Raw genomic sequence first — 20,147 nt, 5'->3', positions numbered from 1 at the left:
ATCCATCTCCATCCATTCACCTATCCATCCACCTATCTGTCCATCCATTCATCCATCTCCCTTTTTACCTAGCGATCATATCTCTCTCAATCATAATGATATACCTCTATCTATCCTATTTCTACCTGTATACTTATAATCTCTTTCTCAGTAATATCTATCATTTGTGTCTACTATTTATCATCTATCTCCACCTATATCTATCATCTCTCTCAATAATATTTATAATTATGTCTGTCTATCATGTCTCTATCATCTATTATCTTCCTACAGCGATCTATTTATCTTTCTGTATCTATCATCTCCCTCTGAATCATCCATCCCTCTCTCTGAAAAACTCAACAATAGAACGGCAATAAGCAAACATTAAAAACAACACAAGGAAGAAAGCCACGAATCCCCCTCCCACTTTGCCCCCTTGGCGGAACCAAAGCCAACACAAAAACATATTTGAAAAGTGGTTTATTGGGATGCGACTACACTCTCATAGAGTTTAAAGGGGCCCGGCGATCCCTATTGATTTGTTCCCCCGTCAATGATTAGCCGAAGGCAAACAGAGGGGAGGCCAAGGCAAGCGGCAAAGGTTGCAGGACCCATCCTCCCCCTTGAAGCCAGCTTTGAAGGACAAACAAACAGGAAGAGATCAATAACAGGAGGTCTGTCCTTCCATTTCTCCTGCCCTAGGATCGCCTTGGCGTCTTCCGCTGCAGCCGCCCCCACTTGGCTCAGGCCCAGCTGAACACAATGGGGTTCTGGACACAGCGGAAGGCAGTGACCTGTGCTTGGCTCACAATGGCCACAGGCCCAAGACGGATTCCGGCCCAGAAGCTTCTCCTTCCGTGGGTTCAGCCCTTGGAGGCACCTGCGTCCTTGTGTGGCCCTTGTCCTCCCCTGACTCTTGACCTGGATGTGACCATCTCCCAATCTGCACCATGAAGTGCCCCAAGAAAAAGAATATGGCGGAGCAGTTTTGGAAACTGAAGGCCATCCTTCTCCTCCAAGGCAAGGAGGCCGGAGGGGCTTGGTTTGGAAGGGAGGGCGGAGGGTGAGCCCTGGCTCCACAAGAAGCCAATATAGATGATCAAGAGATAGATAGATAGATAGATAGATAGATAGATAGATAGATAGATAGATAGGTGATAGGAGGGTGAGCCCTGACCCCACAACAACTGAGAGAGAAGGAGGAAGCCAACAGACTATAATAACGTAAATGATAGATAGGTCGATCAATCGATAGATAGATAGATTGATAGATAAGTAAGTTAACACTGGCTCTACAACAATCGGGAGTAAATGAGGAAGCCAATATTTAGAAACATGCGAGTATATTTATGTATAGATAGATATAGATAGGGGAGAGTAGAGGGTGAGCCCTGGCCCCACGACAACTGAGAGGGAAGGAGGAAGCCAATAGAATATATACACATAGATAGATAGATAGATAGATAGATAGATAGATAGATAAGATAAGGAAGCCAATAGAATATATACACATAGATAGATAGATAGATAGATAGATAGATAGATAGATAGATAAGATAAGATAGAACAGAATATATACACATAGATAGATGATAGATAGATAGATAGATAGATAGATAGATAGATAGATAGATAGATAGATAGATGATAGATAGATAGATAGATAGATAAGATAGATCAGCAGTCTTCAGACTTTTTAATCAGAGGACCAGGTCACAGTCCCTCAAACTGTTGGGAGGGCCGGATTATAACTTGGGGGAAAAATGAATGAATTCCTATGCACACTACACATATCTTATTTGTAGTGCAAAAAAACACTTAAAAACAATACAATAATAAAAATGAAGAACAATTTAAACAAATATAAACTTATTAGTATTTCAATGGGAAGTGAGGGCTTGCTTTTGCCTGATGAGATAGGATTGTTGTTGGGTGCTTGCAAGTCATTTTAGGCTTAGGTTGACCCTGAGCAAGGGCCAAGTAAATTAACTTGGAGGGCCATATCCAGCCCTCGGGTCTTAGTTTGAGGCCCCCTGAGATAGATAGAGAGATAGATATATAGATGAGAGTGGAGGGTGAGCCCTGGCCCCACAACTGAGAGGGAAGGAGGAAGCCAACAGACTATATACACTTAGATAGATAGATAGATAGATAGATAGATAGATAGATAGATAGACAGACAGACAAGATAGATAGATAGATAGATAGATAGATAGATAGATAGATAGACAGATAGACAGATAGATAAGATATATAGGTGAGGATGAGCCTTGGTCCCACGACAACTGAGAAGGAAGGAGGAAGCCAATAGAATATTTACATATTGATCGATAGATAAATAGATAGACAGTGGAGGGTGAGCCCTGGCCCCACGACAACTGAGAGGGAAGGAGGAAGCCATAGACTATATACACTTAGATAGATAGATAGATAGATAGATAGATAGATAGATAGATAGATAGATGGATAGATGAGAGTGGGCCCTGGTCCCATGGCAACTACTGAGGGGGAAGGAGGAACCCAACAGACTATATACACTTAGATAGATGGATAGATAGATAGGTAGATAGATGAGAGTGGAGGGTGAGCCCTGGCCCCACAACAACTGGAGGCCTATCCACACAGCTCTATATCCCAGAACATCAACACAGAAGATCCCACATTATCTGAGTGTGGACTCAGATAACCCAGTTCAAATCAGATGTTGTGGGATTTTCTGCCTTCATATTCTGGGATATAGGACTGTGTGGAAGGGCCCTGAGAAGGAAGGAGGAAGCCAACAGACTACATACACATAGATGATAGTTGAATGGATGGATGAGACTAGAGGCTGAGTCCTGGCCCCATAACAATTGTAAGGAGGAGGTCACTAGACACAGATGTAGACAGATATAGAGAGGAGAGGGTGAGTCCTGGCACCAAAACAAGTGGGAGGGAAGGATAAAGTCAATAGATATAGATAGATACAGATGACGGGGAGACTGAGAGAGAGAGAGAGAGAGATGATAGACGGTGAATCATGGCACCAAAACAATTGGAAGGACTACTATAGGGTGCAGGTTGTCCCAATGTGTCCCCTTGGCCCTCTGCTCCAGACCAAGTGAAGCAGCTCTTCCTGCAAGGCAAGGAGGAGAACCTGTGCCAGAAGGAGCTGATGAGCTTCCTGCCCCAGAAGACTTGGACCGGGATGCCGGAGTTGCACCACGTCATGAAGGTGAGCCCTTGGCGCCCAATGGACAGGAAGGGCCCTTGGCGCCCAGCATCGGCTGACCCCCTTCCGCCCCTTGCCCCCCACAGCACGACCGGGAGCTCCTCTGCAGCCACGTCTTCGACCAGAAGAACGCCGAGAACCTCCTGCTCTTTGAAGTGGCCCAAAGGGAGCGCTGCCTGGAGAACCTCCAGCTGCGGCTGCAGCACCTAATGGACTTGGAGACCCCCGACCCACGGACCCAGGCCCAGATGCAGGTCAGCCAAGGAGCCCCTGGAAATGGGGTGCATTTGGGGGTCCTGCAGTTAAAAGCATCCCAGCTTCCTAGAAATGCCTTTGGAGTCCAAATAAATGCATACTGGGCTCCCAGGAAACAGATAAAGGGGATCCTAATAAATATATTTGGGGTCCCAGTAAGTGCATTTGGGGGTCCTGGAAATGCATTGGGGTCCAAGTAATTGTGTTGAGGGTCCTAGAAATGTATTGGGAGCCCCAAAAGCGAGGGTCCCGATAAATGCATCAAGGGCTCCCAGGAAATGGATAAAGGGGATCCTAATAAATATATTTGGGGGTCCCAGTAAGTGCATTCAGGGGTCCTGGAAATGCATTGGGGTCCCAATAAGAGCAGGAATCCCAGGAAATGGATACAGGGGGTCCCAGTAAGTGCCTTTGCTGCCTTTTGCATTCATCCTGGTAATAAATGTATTTGGGGTTCCCAATGAAGGAGGTCCCCGTAAATACATCCGGGGGTCTCAATAAATGCATTGCAGTGCCCTAGTAAATGGCATTCAAGGGGTCCTAGAAATCCATGCCGCATTCCCATCAGTGCCATTGGTACCGTTTGCATTCAGCCTGGGGTTGCAAGCACATCTCATGGATTCGTTAGATAACGGCATCCCGTCCTTCTGCACTGCTGACTCTTTTGTTTCCTGGAGTTCTGGGAATGAAGGGCAGAGGGTTGACCTCTCTCCTGGCCTTGTCTTTGGGGTGACAGCTGATCCGTGGCCTGGAGAACAACATTGAGAAGATGCGGGTGAAGATCATGACGGCCGAGAAGACCTACAGCCTGTACCTGAAGATGGCGATTGTGCTGAGAGAGGTGTGTGTGGATACCCCCCCCCACAGCCCTGACCATGATCCTGACCCCCTCTGACCCCATGGCCTTCCCTCCCGCAGGAAGTCTCCTATCTGCCCCTGATCCTGGACGACTTGGAGCAGCGGGTGGCCGACTACCCAGAGAAGCTGCGAGGCATGCGCATCAGCAACAGTGACGAGATCGAGGCCATGGAGAGAGCAAAGGTCAGGCAGGCCCGCAATACCAAGGGTCATTTAGATCTATTTCTCCGTCAGTCCATTTGTCCATCCATCCATCCTCTATCATTCATATCTATCCATCCATCCATCCATCCATCCATCCATCCATCCATCTCTTCCTATCACTAGTACCTACCTTTAGTATCTTTCTTTATCTGTCTATCCATTATTATTATTATTATTATTATTATTATTAACTTTATTTATACCCCGCTAGCATCTCCCGGAGGACTCGATGCGGCTTACACAGGCCGAAGCCTCAAAACACAATACAGTAAAACAACACAACAGTAGAAAACATAGCAAATCAATAAGTTAAGCAAGCAATAACGACAATAACAATACATCATGACACTTTAAAACTGGGCCGGCCAGCGCAGTGGGGTATAGGGTTAAAAGTGCTAGAGTGGTAGGAGGAGCATGGGAATAAAATAGTACGGTGTGCAGTAATGTTAATTGTGCTAAAGTGCTTCTAGGACTTGGGTGGGGATTCCTAATCTGAGAAGGCACATCGGAACAGCCAAGTTTTTAGGTTCTTTCTGAAAGCTGCTAAAGTAGGGGCCTGGCGGAGATCTTTTGGAAGGGCATTCCAAAGTCGGGGGGCCGCCACAGAAAAGGCCCTGTCTCGTGTCCCCACCAGGCGCGCTTGCGACGTGGATGGGATCACGAGCAGGGCCTCCCCAGATGACCGGAGCGAGCGTGTGGGTTCATAGGTGGAGATGCGGTCACGCAGGTAGGGTGGTCCCAAACCGTTCAGGGCTTTGTAGGTAAGCACCTGCACCTTGAATTGGGCTCGGAAAATAAATGGCAGCCAGTGGAGCTCCTTAAACAGAAGGGTTGACCTCTCTCTGTAATGAGCCTCAGTTAGCATCCTAGCTGCTGCCCGCTGGACCAGTTGGAGTTTCCGAGCCGACTTCAAGGGCAGCCCCACGTAGAGCGCATTGCAGTAATCCATTCTAGAGGTGACCAAGGCATGGACCACCCCGGCCAGATCAGCCTTCTCGAGGTACGGTCGCAGCTGGCGCACAAGTCTCAATTGTGCAAAGGCCCTCCCGGATACCGCCGACACCTGAGCCTCAAGTGTAAGCGACGAGTCCAGGAGGACACCCAAACTGCGGACCTGTGGCTTCAGGGGGAGTGTAACCCCGTCCAGCACAGGTAGCCACCCTATACCCCGATCCGGTTTACGATCGACCAGGAGGACCTCTGTCTTGTCGGGATTGATTTTCAGCTTGTTCTTCCTCATCCAGATCAGCACAGCGGCCAGGCACTCGTCCAGCACCCGGGAGGCATCCTTGGCATTAGGTGGAAAGGAGTAGTAGAGTTGTGCGTCATCCGCATAGAGATGGCACCCAACTCCAAAACTCCGGATGACCTCTCCCAGCGGTTTCATGTAGATGTTAAAAAGCATGGGCGACAGAATAGAGCCTTGCGGGACCCCACAGGTCAAAGGCCAGGGGTCCGAGCAGGCGTCTCCCAGCTTCACCAACTGGGTTCGACCCTCTAGGAAGGACCGGAGCCACGATAGAACCGCGCCCCCGAGGCCCATCCCAGAGAGACGACCCAGAAGGATACCATGGTCGATGGTATCGAAAGCCGCTGAGATGTCCAAGAGAACCAACAGAGTCACACTCCCCCTGTCCAGCTCTCTGCGGAGGTCATCCACCAAGGCGACCAATGCCGTCTCGGTGCCATGACCAGGCCTGAAACCAGATTGTGACTGATCTAGGTAGTTGGTATCATCTAGGAAGCTCTGGAGCTGGGAGGCGACCACCCGCTCCAGCACCTTACCCAGAAAAGGGAGGTTGGAAATTGGCCTGTAGTTACTCAGCATCGTGGAGTCAAGGGAAGCCTTCTTGAGGAGTGGACGAACCACAGCCTGTTTCAGGTTAGATGGAAAAATCCCTTGCTCCAACGATGCGTTGATAATCAATACAAACCAATCAACCAGCCCCTCCCTGGCTGATTTAATGAGCCAAGATGGGCACGGGTCTAGGGGTGAGGTGGTCGCTCTCACAGCCCCAAGAATCTCCTCCACGGTTTCAGGAAGAACAAGCCTAAAAGAATCCCACAAGGTTGGACAAGCAGATGTCTCCGTCACCTCTTCTGGTACTGCGATGAAATTGGAGTCAAGCTCAAGACGTATCTGGGCGACTTTGCCTGCAAAGTGGTGTGCGAAATCGCGACACCGAGCTGCTGGGTCATCAGTGACCTCCTCCACCACAGGTGGGTGGAGGAGTTCCCCCACGACCCGAAACAGCTCCGATGATCTATTTGCTGCAGACGCTATCCGGGTGGTCGTGAATGATTTCCTGGCCACCCGAATAGCCACGGAGTATGCCTTAAGAGAGGCTTTAGCCCGTGCTCGATCAGACACGACCCGAGATTTCCTCCATTTGCGCTCTAGCCCCCTTCTCGCATGCTTCATCACGGCCAGCTCCCCAGTGAACCAGGGAGATGGCCTGTCACGACGCAACGAGATGGGGCGTTCGGGTGCGATCACATCTAACGCCCTGGACATCTCCCCATTATAGAGAGACACCAAGGCGTCGATGGAAACGCCAGGCTCCAAGGCAGGAAGAGCCCCAAGATTCCTCAGGAATCCATCCGGATCCATCAGTCTCCTAGGGCGGACCAGTTTAATCTGTCCTCCACCCCTGCGGAGGTTGAGAGTCGCAGCAAGTCTAAAACTGATCAGATAATGATCAGACCATGACACCGGAAGGATGTTTTGATCTTCCACTCTAATCAATTCGTTGTCCGCCACAAAAACAAGGTCAAGAGTATGTCCAGCTTGATGAGTGGGACCAGATATTATTTGTGACAGCCCTATGGTCGTCATGGTGGCCATAAAATCCTGAGCTGCACCAGAAAGGGTGGTCTCGGCGTGGATGTTAAAGTCTCCCAGCACCACCAGGCGCTGGGAGATCAAGGCCGAATTAGAGACCACCTCCGCTAGCTCAGACAGGGAAACTACTGGGTCACGGGGTGGGCGGTACACCAGCAGGAACCCCACACTGTCACGGCTCCCCACTTTCAAGTGGACACACTCGAACCCCGAAGCCTGCGGAACAGCGCATCTGATCACGGCGATGGATTGCCGAAAGACTACTGTGACCCCTCCTCCCCGCCCCCCTTGTCTGGCCTGCTGATGCACTCCGAAACCAGGTGGACACAACTGAGTGAGATTTACTCCCCCCAGCTCATCCAACCAGGTCTCGGTGATGCATTCTCTATAATTCGTATCTATCTATCCTGCTCTCTATTCCTACCTTTAGCATCTTTCATCTATCCATCCGTCCTCTATCATTCCTATCGCTAGATCTATTCCTATCATTAGTATCTACCTTTAGAATCTTTAATCTATCTATAAATCTGTCACTCGTATCTCTATCTATGTATCTTATGTATCTATCTATCTATCTATCTATCTATCTATTTTTTATCATTCGTATCTATCTATCTATCTATCTATCTATCTATCTATCTATCTATCTATCATCTACCCATCCCTATAATTAGTATCTTTCATCTATCTATCCAGCTATTCCTATTATTCGTATCTACCTTTAGTATCATCATCTATCTATATATCTGTCACTCCTATCTATCTATCTGTCTGTGTCTGTCTGTCTTCTATAATTTGTATCTATTGATCAATCGATCGATCGATCTATTTATCTAGTACCTTTCATCTATCTACCTACCTACCTATTCCTATCATTCATATCTACCTTTAGCATCTTTCATCTATCTATCCACCCTCTATCATTCCTATCTATTTCTCTCTCTCTTATAATTAGTATCTACCTTTAGTATCTTTCATCTATCTGTCATCCCTATCTATCTATCTATCTATCTATCTATCTATCTATCTATCTATCATCTATCATCTATCTATCTTCTATAATTCGTATCTATTGATCTATCTATTGATCAATCAATCCATGTATCTATTTCTATAATTAGTATCTTTCATCTATATCTATCTATCTATCTATCTATCTATCTATCTATCTATCTATCTATCTATCTATCTACTTATTCCTATCATTCGTATCTACCTTTAGCATCTTTAATCTATCCACCCATGTTCTATCATTCATATCTATTCATCCACCCATCAATCCATCCATCCATCATGTTTATTTATAAAACTTAATTTTCTCTTCTATTGTCTGTCTATATCTCTTTACCTAAACAACAACAATAATAATGTTATTACTTTCCTCTCCTTGTAGCTTGATATCTATCTATCTATCGATCGATAACAACAGTAAAACAATTAAATAAAACTCATAAACAAAAAAGCAATATACAATGACAGTAAAACAACACACAATTAAAATCTATGGCTGGGACAAATGTCATTAAAGTTAAAAATAATGCTAGCCATGAATAAGGTAGGAGAGATGGGGCATTGGTGAGAGCGCACAAACAATCCTAAATCAGTGCAAAGTGCATTTAGAGGGCACAATGCTGAGAATTCATTATTCTGGGAAGGCACACTGGAACAACCACGTTTTCAGGCTCCTCCTGAAGACTGCCAGAGTTGGGGCATGCCTGATGTCCTTGGAAAGTGAGTTCCAGAGTCGAGGGGCCACCACTGAGAAGGCCCTCTCCCTCGTCCCCACCAATCGCGCCTGCGATGGAGGTGGGAGCGCAAGCAGGGCCTCTCCAGATGAACAAAGATATCATGTGGGTTCATCCATAGAAATGCGGTCACGCAGGTAGGCAGGTCCCAAACCGTTCAGGGCTTTGTAGGTAATCTGTCTTTATCTGTCTTTCCATCTGTCCTATGTATGCATCTATCTATCATTTGCTTATCTACCCATTCTATTATTTATCATCTACCATTTATAGATATAAGAAGATAGATATGTATGTATGTATGTCAGTTTATTTGTTTGGAGCGTAAAGGCTCCTCTGGGGCTCGATGGAGCTGAATCAGACTTGACACATTGACCCTTCGTGACCCAACTTGGCATAATGGAGGAATACTGAGCCAAAATTAGAGGTGGGTAATACATGAAGAGACCCTTCCCTTGCAGGAGGACATGGCCGCCGCTCGCAGTGCCCGGGCAGCCGGCAGGAAGTTTCGAGAGGCTCTTCTCAGCCTCCAGAAGAAGCAGCTGGAGCGCATCCACACCAAGGATGCCGGGGACCGGCACCGCAGGACGGTGAGCCTCCCTCACAGGGTCGGCGTTGTTGCTGGCCAGGCCCAAGGAGGAGCAAGGCAAACAGGGGCTGTGTGGCCATCTGTCGGGAGTGCCTCTGGGGGTCTCTTTCACTCTATGACCCTACAAAAGCCAAGGGGGCTGTGAAACACATCATGGGATTTGCTGTGCTGTGTGTGTCGAGGCCCTTAGTTGACCTGAAGCCCCATCATCCCCTTCCTCTCCCCAACAGCTGGCCCGGCGGGACATGAACATGGACTTCCCTTCCCTGGCAGGACGCGAGCCTACAAAAGGTCAAAATATTACTGATTCGTAACCCTTTTGGTACTAAGGTTGGAGAGAGATCCCTGGTCAAAGTGGTCCCTGGTAAAAAAAAAGGTTGGAGACCACTGGTCTAAGGCCTCCATCTCCTCTCTTTCTTCCTCCTCTCCATCTCAGGCCAGAAGCTGGAGGCCTCCAAGGCGCAGGTGGAGTTCCAGAGCCTGGTCCTCAGCGAAGTGGAGAAGATCAAGAGTGCCGTCAAGTGCTCCCACCTCTGGGTTTGTCACCTTCCTTTTTTGGGGGTCCCTGAGGGTGAGCTGCATCACATCGTGTCCCCACTGCAGACGCGCTCAAGGTCCCTTTCTCCTTCCAGGACATCGCTGGGCGGTTCAAAGCCCAGAAAACATCTGAGGAGAACCTACAGCAGCAAATCGAAGAGTCGGAGGAGCAAAGCCAGGCTTTAGAGCAGCAGCTGAAGGCCCTGGAGCTGGAGCAGGTTGGGCTCAAGTTCCACCAAAACCCCCAATTGCTCAGGTGCGGAACCTGCTTGCCTGCTGAATCTCTATGGCTCAATGCTGTGAGGTCCTGGGAGTTGCAGTTCGGTGGGATATTTACTTAGGGAAGATAATAATAATAATAATAATAATAATAATAATAATAATAATAATAATAATAATGTGATCCAATACAACAACCAGCATAGTGATCTTGCTTGCTGTGTACTAATCTTGTTGTGTTTCGAATAGTAAGATATATAGCTAGCTTTGTAGTTTAGGATGCATCTACACTGTTGAATTAATGCAGTTTGATGTCCCTTTAGTTTCTATGGCTCAGTGCTATGAGATCCTGGGAGTTGCAGTTAGGTGGGATATTTATTTAGCAGAAATAATATTATTATTAATATTAATATTATTATTAATAATAAATATATCATGTTAAATATGTTAAATAATAATAAATAAATTGTGATTGTGTCAATGTTGCAATCCCTGGTGACAACAGAAACAACTGGAAAAACAGACACGATATGAGGATTTAAAAACTGAACTGCAAAGACTCTGGTACAAGCCAGTAAAGGTGGTCCCAGTGGTGATCAGCACACTGGGTGCAGTACCTAAAGACCTTGGTCTGCACTTAAACACAATTGGCACTGACAAGATTACCATCTGCCAGCTGCAAAAGGACACCTTACTGGGATCTGCACGCATTATTCGCCGATACATCACACAGTCCTAAACACTTGGGAAGTGTCCGACGTGTGATCCAATACAACAGCCAGCAGAGTGATCTTGTCTGCTGTGGACTCATCTTGTTGTGTTTCAAATGATAATAAATATATCTATCTATCTAGAGCATTCTTGTTTAGGATGCATCTAAACTGTCTAATTAATGCAGTTTGATGCCCCTTTCATTCCTATGACTCCTTGTTATAGGGTCCTGAGAGTTATAGTTCGGTGACATATTTATTTATGGGAGATAATAATAATAATAATGATAATAATAATAATAATATATTTCAGACTAGATGATTGGTGGGATATTTAGGATGCATCGACACCATTGAATGAATGCAATAGGATTTCTGGGAGTTGTGCTTTAGCAAGGCCCCAGCCCTCTTCGGCAGAGAAGTTTTCCAAAGACTGTAGGAAACTACAAATCCCAGGAGTCCAAGCTGTGCTGAATTGCCTTAGTTCTATCCCAAGCATGGGCAAACTTCGGCCCTCCAGGTATTTTGGACTTCAACTCTGGTAGGCTGTTAGGAATTATGGGGGTTGAAGTCCAAAACACCAGGAGAGCCAAAGGTTTGCCCATGCTTGCTCTATACAGTATATCAGAGGCTGCCAAACCTTTGGCCCTTTCAGGATTTCAGCTCCCAGAATTCCTGACCATTGACTTTGATGGAAATAGAGGTTTCTGGGAGTTGGAATCCAAAAGCAAAAGAGTCAGATGCACACTTTGAGGCCTATTTCTTTGAAGGGTGGGGAGAATAATTACAAATAATAATATAAATAATATATTAAAATATAATAGCAAAATAATAATATATTAATAACAATAAAACACAATATAATAGTTATTATTATTATTATTATTATTATTATTATTATTATTATATAATGATGATAATAAACAAGGCAAGAAATGAGTTTTTCAGTTTATTGATTATTTTACTGTAGTTCTAAAAAGCTGGAAAAGGATTTGAAGCGAAGCCTGGCAGAGGAGGAAGAGCGGCTGGATCAGGTGCGCAGCCAGGCCGCCAAGAACCAGGAGCTGCTCCTGAATTTTGGGAACGGGGTCGACAACCTCTTCATCCGTCTCTGCGGCATCCAAGTCCCAGGCCAGGTATTCGGCCCTTGGGGATGATGGTATTCCTCCTGTGCCTCACGACACTCCTATCTGCTGCTCCTCCCAAACCACACTCCAAATGGGTTTAGCATACCAGGAGGTGCGTCTACACTGAACAATTACTTCGGTTCGACACCACTTGGAACTGCCCAAGGCCATGGCATCGTGGGAGCTGTAGTTGGATGAAGGCAAAGGTTGAGGTTTAAAACACAACCGAAGACCAAGCTCTTCTTCAGTTTTAACTATAACTTTTAAAATCCCCTTCTATGTTTATTGAGTTTTACCTTGCGTGTCACGTATTTCAATACTTGGGTGATGGTTGGAGTTTTTATGTAGATATCTATCTGTGTGTGTGGGTTTTCTGTAGACGGTGTGACCCAATTGTTGATCTGGTTTACGGATGACTAGGACATCGAGAAAAGGCAGTCTTCCTTCATTTTCTTTTACCGTTGTGAATCAAGGAACATGAAAGGCACTGTAGACTACTTCAACCAGAGAAGTCAGCCATAGTAGAGCACCTGATGAACCAGCCTGGACACAGCATATTATTTGAGAACACAGAAATGCTGGACCACTCCAACAACCACCATGTCAGACTACACAGAGAAGCCATTGAAATCCACAAGCATGTGGACAATTTCAACAGAAAGGAGGAGACTATGGAAATGAACAAAATCTGGCTACCAGTATTTTAAAACTCTAAAATTACAACAGCAAAACAGCAGAGAGGAAACAACCAGGCACATCTTAACACCTCTCAACAAAAGATTCCCCCAGGCTCAGCCAAGCCTTCAAATGCTAATTAAGGTGGTCAGTTGAAACATTCACACCTAGCTCCAGCAGAGAAGAGCTCTTTGCCCCACCCCAGTCATTCCATAGATATATAAACCCATTTTCCTAATTCCAACAGACCTCACTACCTCTGAGGATGCTTGCCATAGATGCAGGCGACATGTCAGGAGAAAATGCTTCTAGAACATGGCCATATAGCCCGAAAAAAACCCACAAGAACCTAGTATTATTATTATTTATATCCTGCACCTATCTCACTGAGGAAACTCAGGGTGATATAATGTGGGAAATATGTTATAATAGATTATTTAATAATATTACTATAATAATAATAATAATAAAATATATAATATAGTAATATTATTATTATTACTATATTACCATTTATATATTAGTATTACTATATATTATATTATTATTACAATTATTATTATTGTATTACTGTTATGACACATTATATTATTACGTTACTATATTACTATAGCAAGATGGATGGATGACATCCTTGAAGTGACTGGATTGACCTTGAAGGAGCTGGGGGTGGTGACGGCTGACAGGGAGCTCTGGCGTGGGCTGGTCCATGGGTTCACGAAGAGTTGGAAATGACTGAACGAATGAACAACAACATATTACTATTATTGTATTATGATTATTATTACCTTTCAGAGCAAATTAACTCCTGCCCTTGAGGCGCTCCCTTATGGTTTCATAAGTCTATAGGTCTTTGGGATACATGATTATTACATTGGGGTCTTTCCCCTTAATAGTATTTACAATGTAGAATGAATGCAGTTTGGAGCCACTTTACCCGTCCTATGCAGTTTTGTCTTCTAGAGAGTTCCAAACTACAGCTCCCAGGGTCCTTTGGCCTTGAGCCATGGCAATTCAAAGGGGTGCCAAACTGCATTAATTTCGCAGTGCGAACAAGAAAGGCCTTTCTCTCTCCAGGCGGATTTTCAGGAGGAGACGGGGGATATGCTGGACAAGCTGCAGTTCTGCGAAACCAAACTGCTGTACTTGGTCGATACCATGGCCAAACGGCCCTCTTTTGACTTCAGCCAAGAGGAAAGCAATGAGGTAAAGGACTCCTAGAATTGCCTCGGTTGGACATCTATTGGAATATTTAAATATAATACTACTACCACTAATAATACAATATTACAATTATATATTTTATATTACATGTAATATTACTAATAATATTATAATTGAATCGTACAATATAGTAATATATAATACTGATATTGTGCTATGCTAATAATATAATATATTGTATGTATATATATCATGTAAGCTGCTCTGAGTCTCCTTTGGGTGAGAAGGGTGGCATATAAATGTCATAAATAAATAAATAAATAAATAATGTCCTAAATAAATAAATGAACAAATAAAAATAAGGGGGAAATAAAGAAAAAATATAAAGAAATATGGGAAAATATTTTTAAAGGAATAAATAATATTTGAAAACGTTATTTAAACCTCTTCCAGACTTTTGTGGAGCTCAGGGATTTCCTGGAGAACAGCACCCGGGAGGAGCGCCGTAACCTGAGGATCAGTTATGAAGAAGACGAAGATGACTACAGAGGTATTGAAAGAGGCATATAAACAACAACAACAACTGTCCAGTGTGCCTGATATTTACACGTGAGGCCTTTTTCTTCCCCGCCACAGAGCACTTCATGGACCATAGCTCCGTTCCCAGCCGTGAAGAAATCAAGAAGCAGGGCCTGAAGCTCATTGAAGAGAAAACCAAAATCCCGAAGAAGAAGCAGAGAGGTATCTCCAAGAAGTGAATGTCATCACTATCCCAATTTGTGTATAATTCTCTTTTTAAAAATAAATATATATACATTCAGTTGTTGTGTGTTGTTATCAACATTGTTTACAGCAGGCATGGGCCAACTTGGGCCCTCCGGGTGTTTTGGACTTCAACTCCCACCATTCCTAACAGCCTCAGGCCCCTTCCTTTCCCCCCTCAGCTGCTGTTAGGAAGCTGTTAGGAATGGTGGAAGTCCAAACACCTGGAGGGCCCAAGTTGGAAGTCTAATGACAAGGCAAATTAGGTTTCTCAGTTGTTAGACTGATATACCTGCTCATCACTTAAGCGGCTGAGGGGTAAAAGGAAGAGGCCTGAGGCTATTAGGAATGGTGGGAGTTGAAGTCCAAAACACTTGGAGGGAGGGCCGAAGTTGTGTTGTCGAGCAATTTAGAACGGCTGTGGATTAGGCCCAAGCCATTGTGGGTTGCCTGGTGAGAAAAGAGAAGCCAATATTGCAAGATAAATCTCACCAAGTTGAAGCAGAAGCTACCGAGATATTTATTTCATTCGAGCTAGAAAGGATGACGATTGCAGTAATTCCGCCAAACAAATCGACATATCTGCTAGGCAGGTAAATACAGAATATATAGATTTCAGATTCAAAAGTTTCCATGCCCACTCCCTGAGCCAGCTTCGTTGTGATTGGCTGTGACGTTGGCAAGCCAGCAGAATAGCCAATGGTGGCCTGAGCTCTGCTTTGGCCTCTCAGCCAATGGAGTGGAAGGGAGGCGGGCAACAAGAAAACAATGAAGAAATGTCCAGTTGACTGGTTTAAATGACTAATGTTTGCAAAATGGCTCAGTGAGTGCGTAAGCCCTCAAGCTGGCCAGGGCTTATTGTTTAAGTTCCTTGGAATCATAATCTGTAGTCTGGCGTAAGTGGCCAGGTCCTTTGTTTTATCATCCGGAGATATGGGGCGCGTTGATGAACTTTGGAACTGGTTTCAGCAGGGCTGACATAATGGAAGAAGATGTAGTGAAGTCTTAATTCCTCGCAGACAGAAAAACACCTTTGGTGTTGGTGGATCAAGATGCCCAGAGGTCTTATCTCCAGATGGACTAGCTTAGTGCCCTCTGAGATCTGGCTGATAAGAACCATTTGTTTTATTGTCCATTCAAATGGGTGAGCTAGGTGAGTTACTGGATTTTGAAAACAGTGACTTTCCCTTCATATTTCATAAATATAGACATACACACATATAATGGGAAAAGGGAACATACAAGGAAATCATAAAGGATAAACCATGTAAGGTCAAGGGAGCCCAATCAGCCCTCCCTCCCTCCACAGTCCACCAAAGGTTCATATAGATCAGTGAAATATCATAAAAGTCCGTAAGGGTTTGGTATAGGGTCCACAAGAGTTCCAAAGTCCATGAAAAATTGATTAAAGATTTCTAAAAGTTCATAGAAAAGTCCATAAAGTGTGGATTACAGGGGCATTGCCATGTGGGGCAATGAAAAGAGCCTTAGATTCCCACATGGGGGAGAGATAGCGGATTATGGGATCATTCCAACCTGGTGTCCCTGGTAAAACTATGAATTCCTTGGTTTTGAACTGACCCTAAATTGGGTCTTCTTAGGTCCACATCACGGGAGCACATAAGGAAGGAGACAATCCCAAAAAAAGATAAAAAAACAAGGTTTATTTTAGTTTCTTCATGAAAAAGTGGAGCCCCTGGTGGCACAGTGGGTTAAAGCACTGAGCTGCTGAGCTTGTTGATCGAAAGGTCGCAGGTTCGATTTCGGGGAGCGGCGTGAGTTTCCGCTGTCAGCCCTAGCTTCTGCCAACCTAGCAGTTCGAAAACATGCAAAAGTGAGTAGATCAATAGGTACCGCTCCGGCGGGAAGGTAAGGGGGCTTCATGCAGTCATGCCAGCCACATGACCTTGGAGGTGTCTACGAACAACTCTGGCTCTTCGGCTTAGAAATGGAGATGAGCACCACACCCCAGAGTCAGACATGACTGGACTTAATGTCAGGGGACTACCTTTACCTTTACCTCATGAAGAAGACGGACAGCCTGGCAGCATACGCAGATGCTACCCTTCAAGTGATTGCCCCCTCTCCCGCCCACCTTGGCTTTTATATACCCTCACGTAAACAAGAACCTTTTTTTGGTAATAGAAAGTACGCTCTTTCCAGCCCCCCTCCCTTGCTCTTTTGATGGAAAGTACCTTCTTGTACCTGCAGACTCTGCGCTTAACCACAACCTTTGGCTTAACCACAACACAACTGTGAGTTTGAACTTTGTATGACCTCTACATGTCACATCTTGTCTCTCAAAAACATTTTCTTCTGTGTTGCTCCTTTTCTACAGAGAAAGGGTATGTTTCTCTTTTGCTGTTAATTTCATTCAAAGCCCCTTGCTTAGCATTTGCAAATTTCACTCTAAGACCCTTTCAGAACCATCTTTTACAGCAGTGTTTCTCAACCTGGGGGTCGGGATCCCTGTGGGGGTCACGAGGGGGTGTCAGAGGGGTCACCAAAGACCATCAGAAAACATAGTATTTTCTCCTTGTCATGGGTGTTCTGTGTGGGAAGCTTGGCCCAGTTCTATCATTGGTGGGGTTCAGAATGCTATTTCATTGTGCGTGAACTATGAATCCCAACAACTACAACTCCCAAATGGTAAGGTCTATTTTCTTCAAACTTTACCAGTGTTCACATTTGGGCACATTGATTATCTGTGCCAAGTTTGATCCAGATCCATCACTGTTTGAGTCCACAGTGTTCTCTGAATGTAGGTGAACTACAACTCCAAAAACTCAAGGTCAGTGTCCACCAAACTCTCCCAGTATTTCTCTTGGCCATGGGAATTCTGTGTGCCAAGTTTGATTCAATTCCATCATTGGTAGAGTTCAAAATGCTCTTTGATTTTAGGTGAACTATAAATCCCAGCAACTCCAACATTCCCAAATGACAAAATCAATCCCCTCCAACCCCACAAGTATTCAAATTTGGGCGTATCGGATATTTGTGCCAAATGTGAAAATATATCCTGCATATCAGATATTTATATTATGATTAATAACAGGAGCAAAATTAAAGAAGTAGCAACGAAAATAACGTTATGGTTGGGGGTCACCACAACATGAGGACCTTTACTAAGGGGTTGTGGCATTAGGAAGGTTGAGAACCACAGTTTTACAGAGTCCTGGGGGGGAGTGGTCACCTCCGATATCAACTTGAAGTCTAATGACAAGGCAAATTAGGGGGATGCCTGGCTCGAGAGCAGTATGTCTGAAAAAGATCTTGGCGTCCTCGTGGACAAGAAGTTAAACATGAGCCAACAATGTGATGTGGCAGCAAAAAAAGCCAATGGGATTTTGGCCTGCATCAATAGGAGCATAGTGTCTCGATCTAGGGAAGTCATGCTACCCCTCTATTCCGCTTTGGTTATACCACACCTGGAATATTGTGTCCAATTCTGGGCACCACAATTCAAGAGAGATATTTGATGCGGAGCATCTTCCTCCCCAAGTATTTGTAGTTCGCCAAGGGCCGGACGATGGATTCTGTTGCTTCCTGACCCAGCACACATAACTGGGTTCCTGTTTCCTCTCTGTGAATTCTCTGGCTTGTGCACTGGACCCTGGCCCCTGATCAGGAAAATGTAGTTTCCCAAAAGAACATTGCCCCACACTTCTCCGTTTGGAAACCCTTTACGGACTCTTTTGCCCTTACTTATTGACTTGAAGCCCTATCGTCATGAACTTTTTCTACGGACTCTGAACCAGGCCCCTTGGCAGGCACAGCCTCCGCCTGTGTGTGCACCTTTGCCAAGGGGATCACCATTCTGACGGAAATGAAATGCTTTATTATCAAATATTATTGTCCCTAATAAACTTTGCTGGGTTGGGATGGGGAACCCTTTATGAAATATATGAAGAATGTATATGATATGTATAATATGAAATCTATGAGATGTACCCTTGCCCTTTTCCCTACTTTTCCCCTCTGAACTTTACCCTACTAAGAAAGGATGTGACCTGAGGCTGCAGCTGAGGAAATCCAATTTCCTCAGAAAAACCCCATTCATATTGACATTTTGCATGGATCAGGGTTGACAATTATCTCAAGGTTTGTTTTCAGAGTCAGACAAATAAGCCAAAGATGGGTCAACCGAAACCCGGAAAACGGACTGATTAAATCAATCATGGCATTTGTGTAAGCTCCTTTGTGATTAAGGATCCCCTTGTCTGCAGAGTTTGAGATCCGAATGCCACCAATAGCCCCTTTTCATGTCTATACACATCTGCAATCAGAAATCAGGAAATCCTTTGTTTCTCCCGTCTGCCACCCTGGCGTGTAAGAACAAAGGCTTTCAATCAGCTGGCTGACGCCTCCCAGGCGTTCCGCCCCCTCCGAGCTGTCAAACCACGTCCCGCCTCCTGGCCGCTGATTGGACCATCTTCGGAGGCACTCTAAGGGCTCTGATTGGCCCTCTGGAGGCGACAGCGCCCGGCGATTGGAGGGGAGGCGGGACATGCGGCCAAGCCTCCTCCCAGCTGTTCCGGAGCCAGCCAATCGGGACAGAGAAAACTGACAGAAGGCGGGCGGGAGTTTCAAACCAGGTTTTCTTTGTTTTACTTGTATAAATATGCCTGAAAATCACTGTAGTGTATGCTTATGGTGGAAATATCCCTGTAACGCATCCTTTTCAGCTGAATCGCAGAAATAAACGCTTCGGTCTCTGATACCTCTTCAAGCCTCTGGTGAGATTAATTCTTAATATTTTGCATCTTTGGATTGGCGTTCGCTGGCTGCTCACCAAGGTCAAAGACCCCCTTGGCGGTCTTCTGGGGCCTTCCTCGCTGGGAAAGCCCCCCAAAAAGAGCTCGATATCATATTGACGAGCTGGAATGTGTCCAGAGGAGAGCGACTAAAATGATAAAATGAGAACAAGCCCTATGAGGAGCGGCTAAAGGAGCTGGGCATGTTTAGCCTGAAGAAGAGAAGGCTGAGAGGGGATATGATAGCCATGTATAAATATGTGAGAGGAAGCCACAGGGAGGAGGGAGAAACTTGTTTTCTGCATCCCTGGAAACTAGGACGTGGAACAATGGCTTCAAACTACAAGAAAGGAGATTCCATCTGAACATGAGGAAGAACTTCCTGACTGTGAGAGCCGTTCAACAGTGGAACTCTCTGCCCCGGATTGTGGCGGAGGCTCCTTCTTTGGAAGCTTTTAAGCAGAGGTTGGATGGCCATCTGTCAGGGGTGATTTGAATGCAATATTCCTGCTTCTT

The 20,147-nt window shown here is 45.2% G+C and overlaps 1 protein-coding gene across 1 annotated transcript; it reads left to right on the top strand.

Moving 5' to 3' along the window:
* The first annotated feature begins 628 nt into the window (after positions 1–628).
* On the top strand, positions 629–14,935 carry CCDC183 (coiled-coil domain containing 183). Its single transcript, XM_060757280.2, has 13 exons — positions 629–1,002; positions 3,078–3,196; positions 3,280–3,447; positions 4,185–4,289; positions 4,367–4,489; positions 9,556–9,684; positions 9,914–9,974; positions 10,120–10,220; positions 10,316–10,476; positions 12,120–12,285; positions 14,029–14,157; positions 14,569–14,665; positions 14,752–14,935. The coding sequence occupies exons 1-13, from the start codon at positions 933–935 to the stop codon at positions 14,871–14,873; spliced, it is 1,551 nt and encodes a 516-aa protein (XP_060613263.2). The 5' UTR covers positions 629–932; the 3' UTR covers positions 14,874–14,935.
* Positions 14,936–20,147: the final 5,212 nt, after the last annotated feature.

Source organism: Anolis sagrei, chromosome 11 (genome assembly GCF_037176765.1).
Source record: "Anolis sagrei isolate rAnoSag1 chromosome 11, rAnoSag1.mat, whole genome shotgun sequence".
NCBI classification, from domain to species: domain Eukaryota; kingdom Metazoa; phylum Chordata; class Lepidosauria; order Squamata; family Dactyloidae; genus Anolis; species Anolis sagrei.
Note: the sequence above shows the minus strand (reverse complement) of the source record. Positions and strands in the feature narration are given on the sequence as shown.

Coding starts and splice junctions, on each gene's coding strand:
- CCDC183 (XM_060757280.2), top strand. CDS start 933: ATGAAGTGCCCCAAGAAAAAGAATATGGCGGAGCAGTTTTGGAAACTG. Junction 3,448..4,184: donor GGACCCAGGCCCAGATGCAG/GTCAGCCAAGGA, acceptor TTGGGGTGACAG/CTGATCCGTGGCCTGGAGAA. Junction 9,685..9,913: donor GGGACCGGCACCGCAGGACG/GTGAGCCTCCCT, acceptor TCTCCCCAACAG/CTGGCCCGGCGGGACATGAA.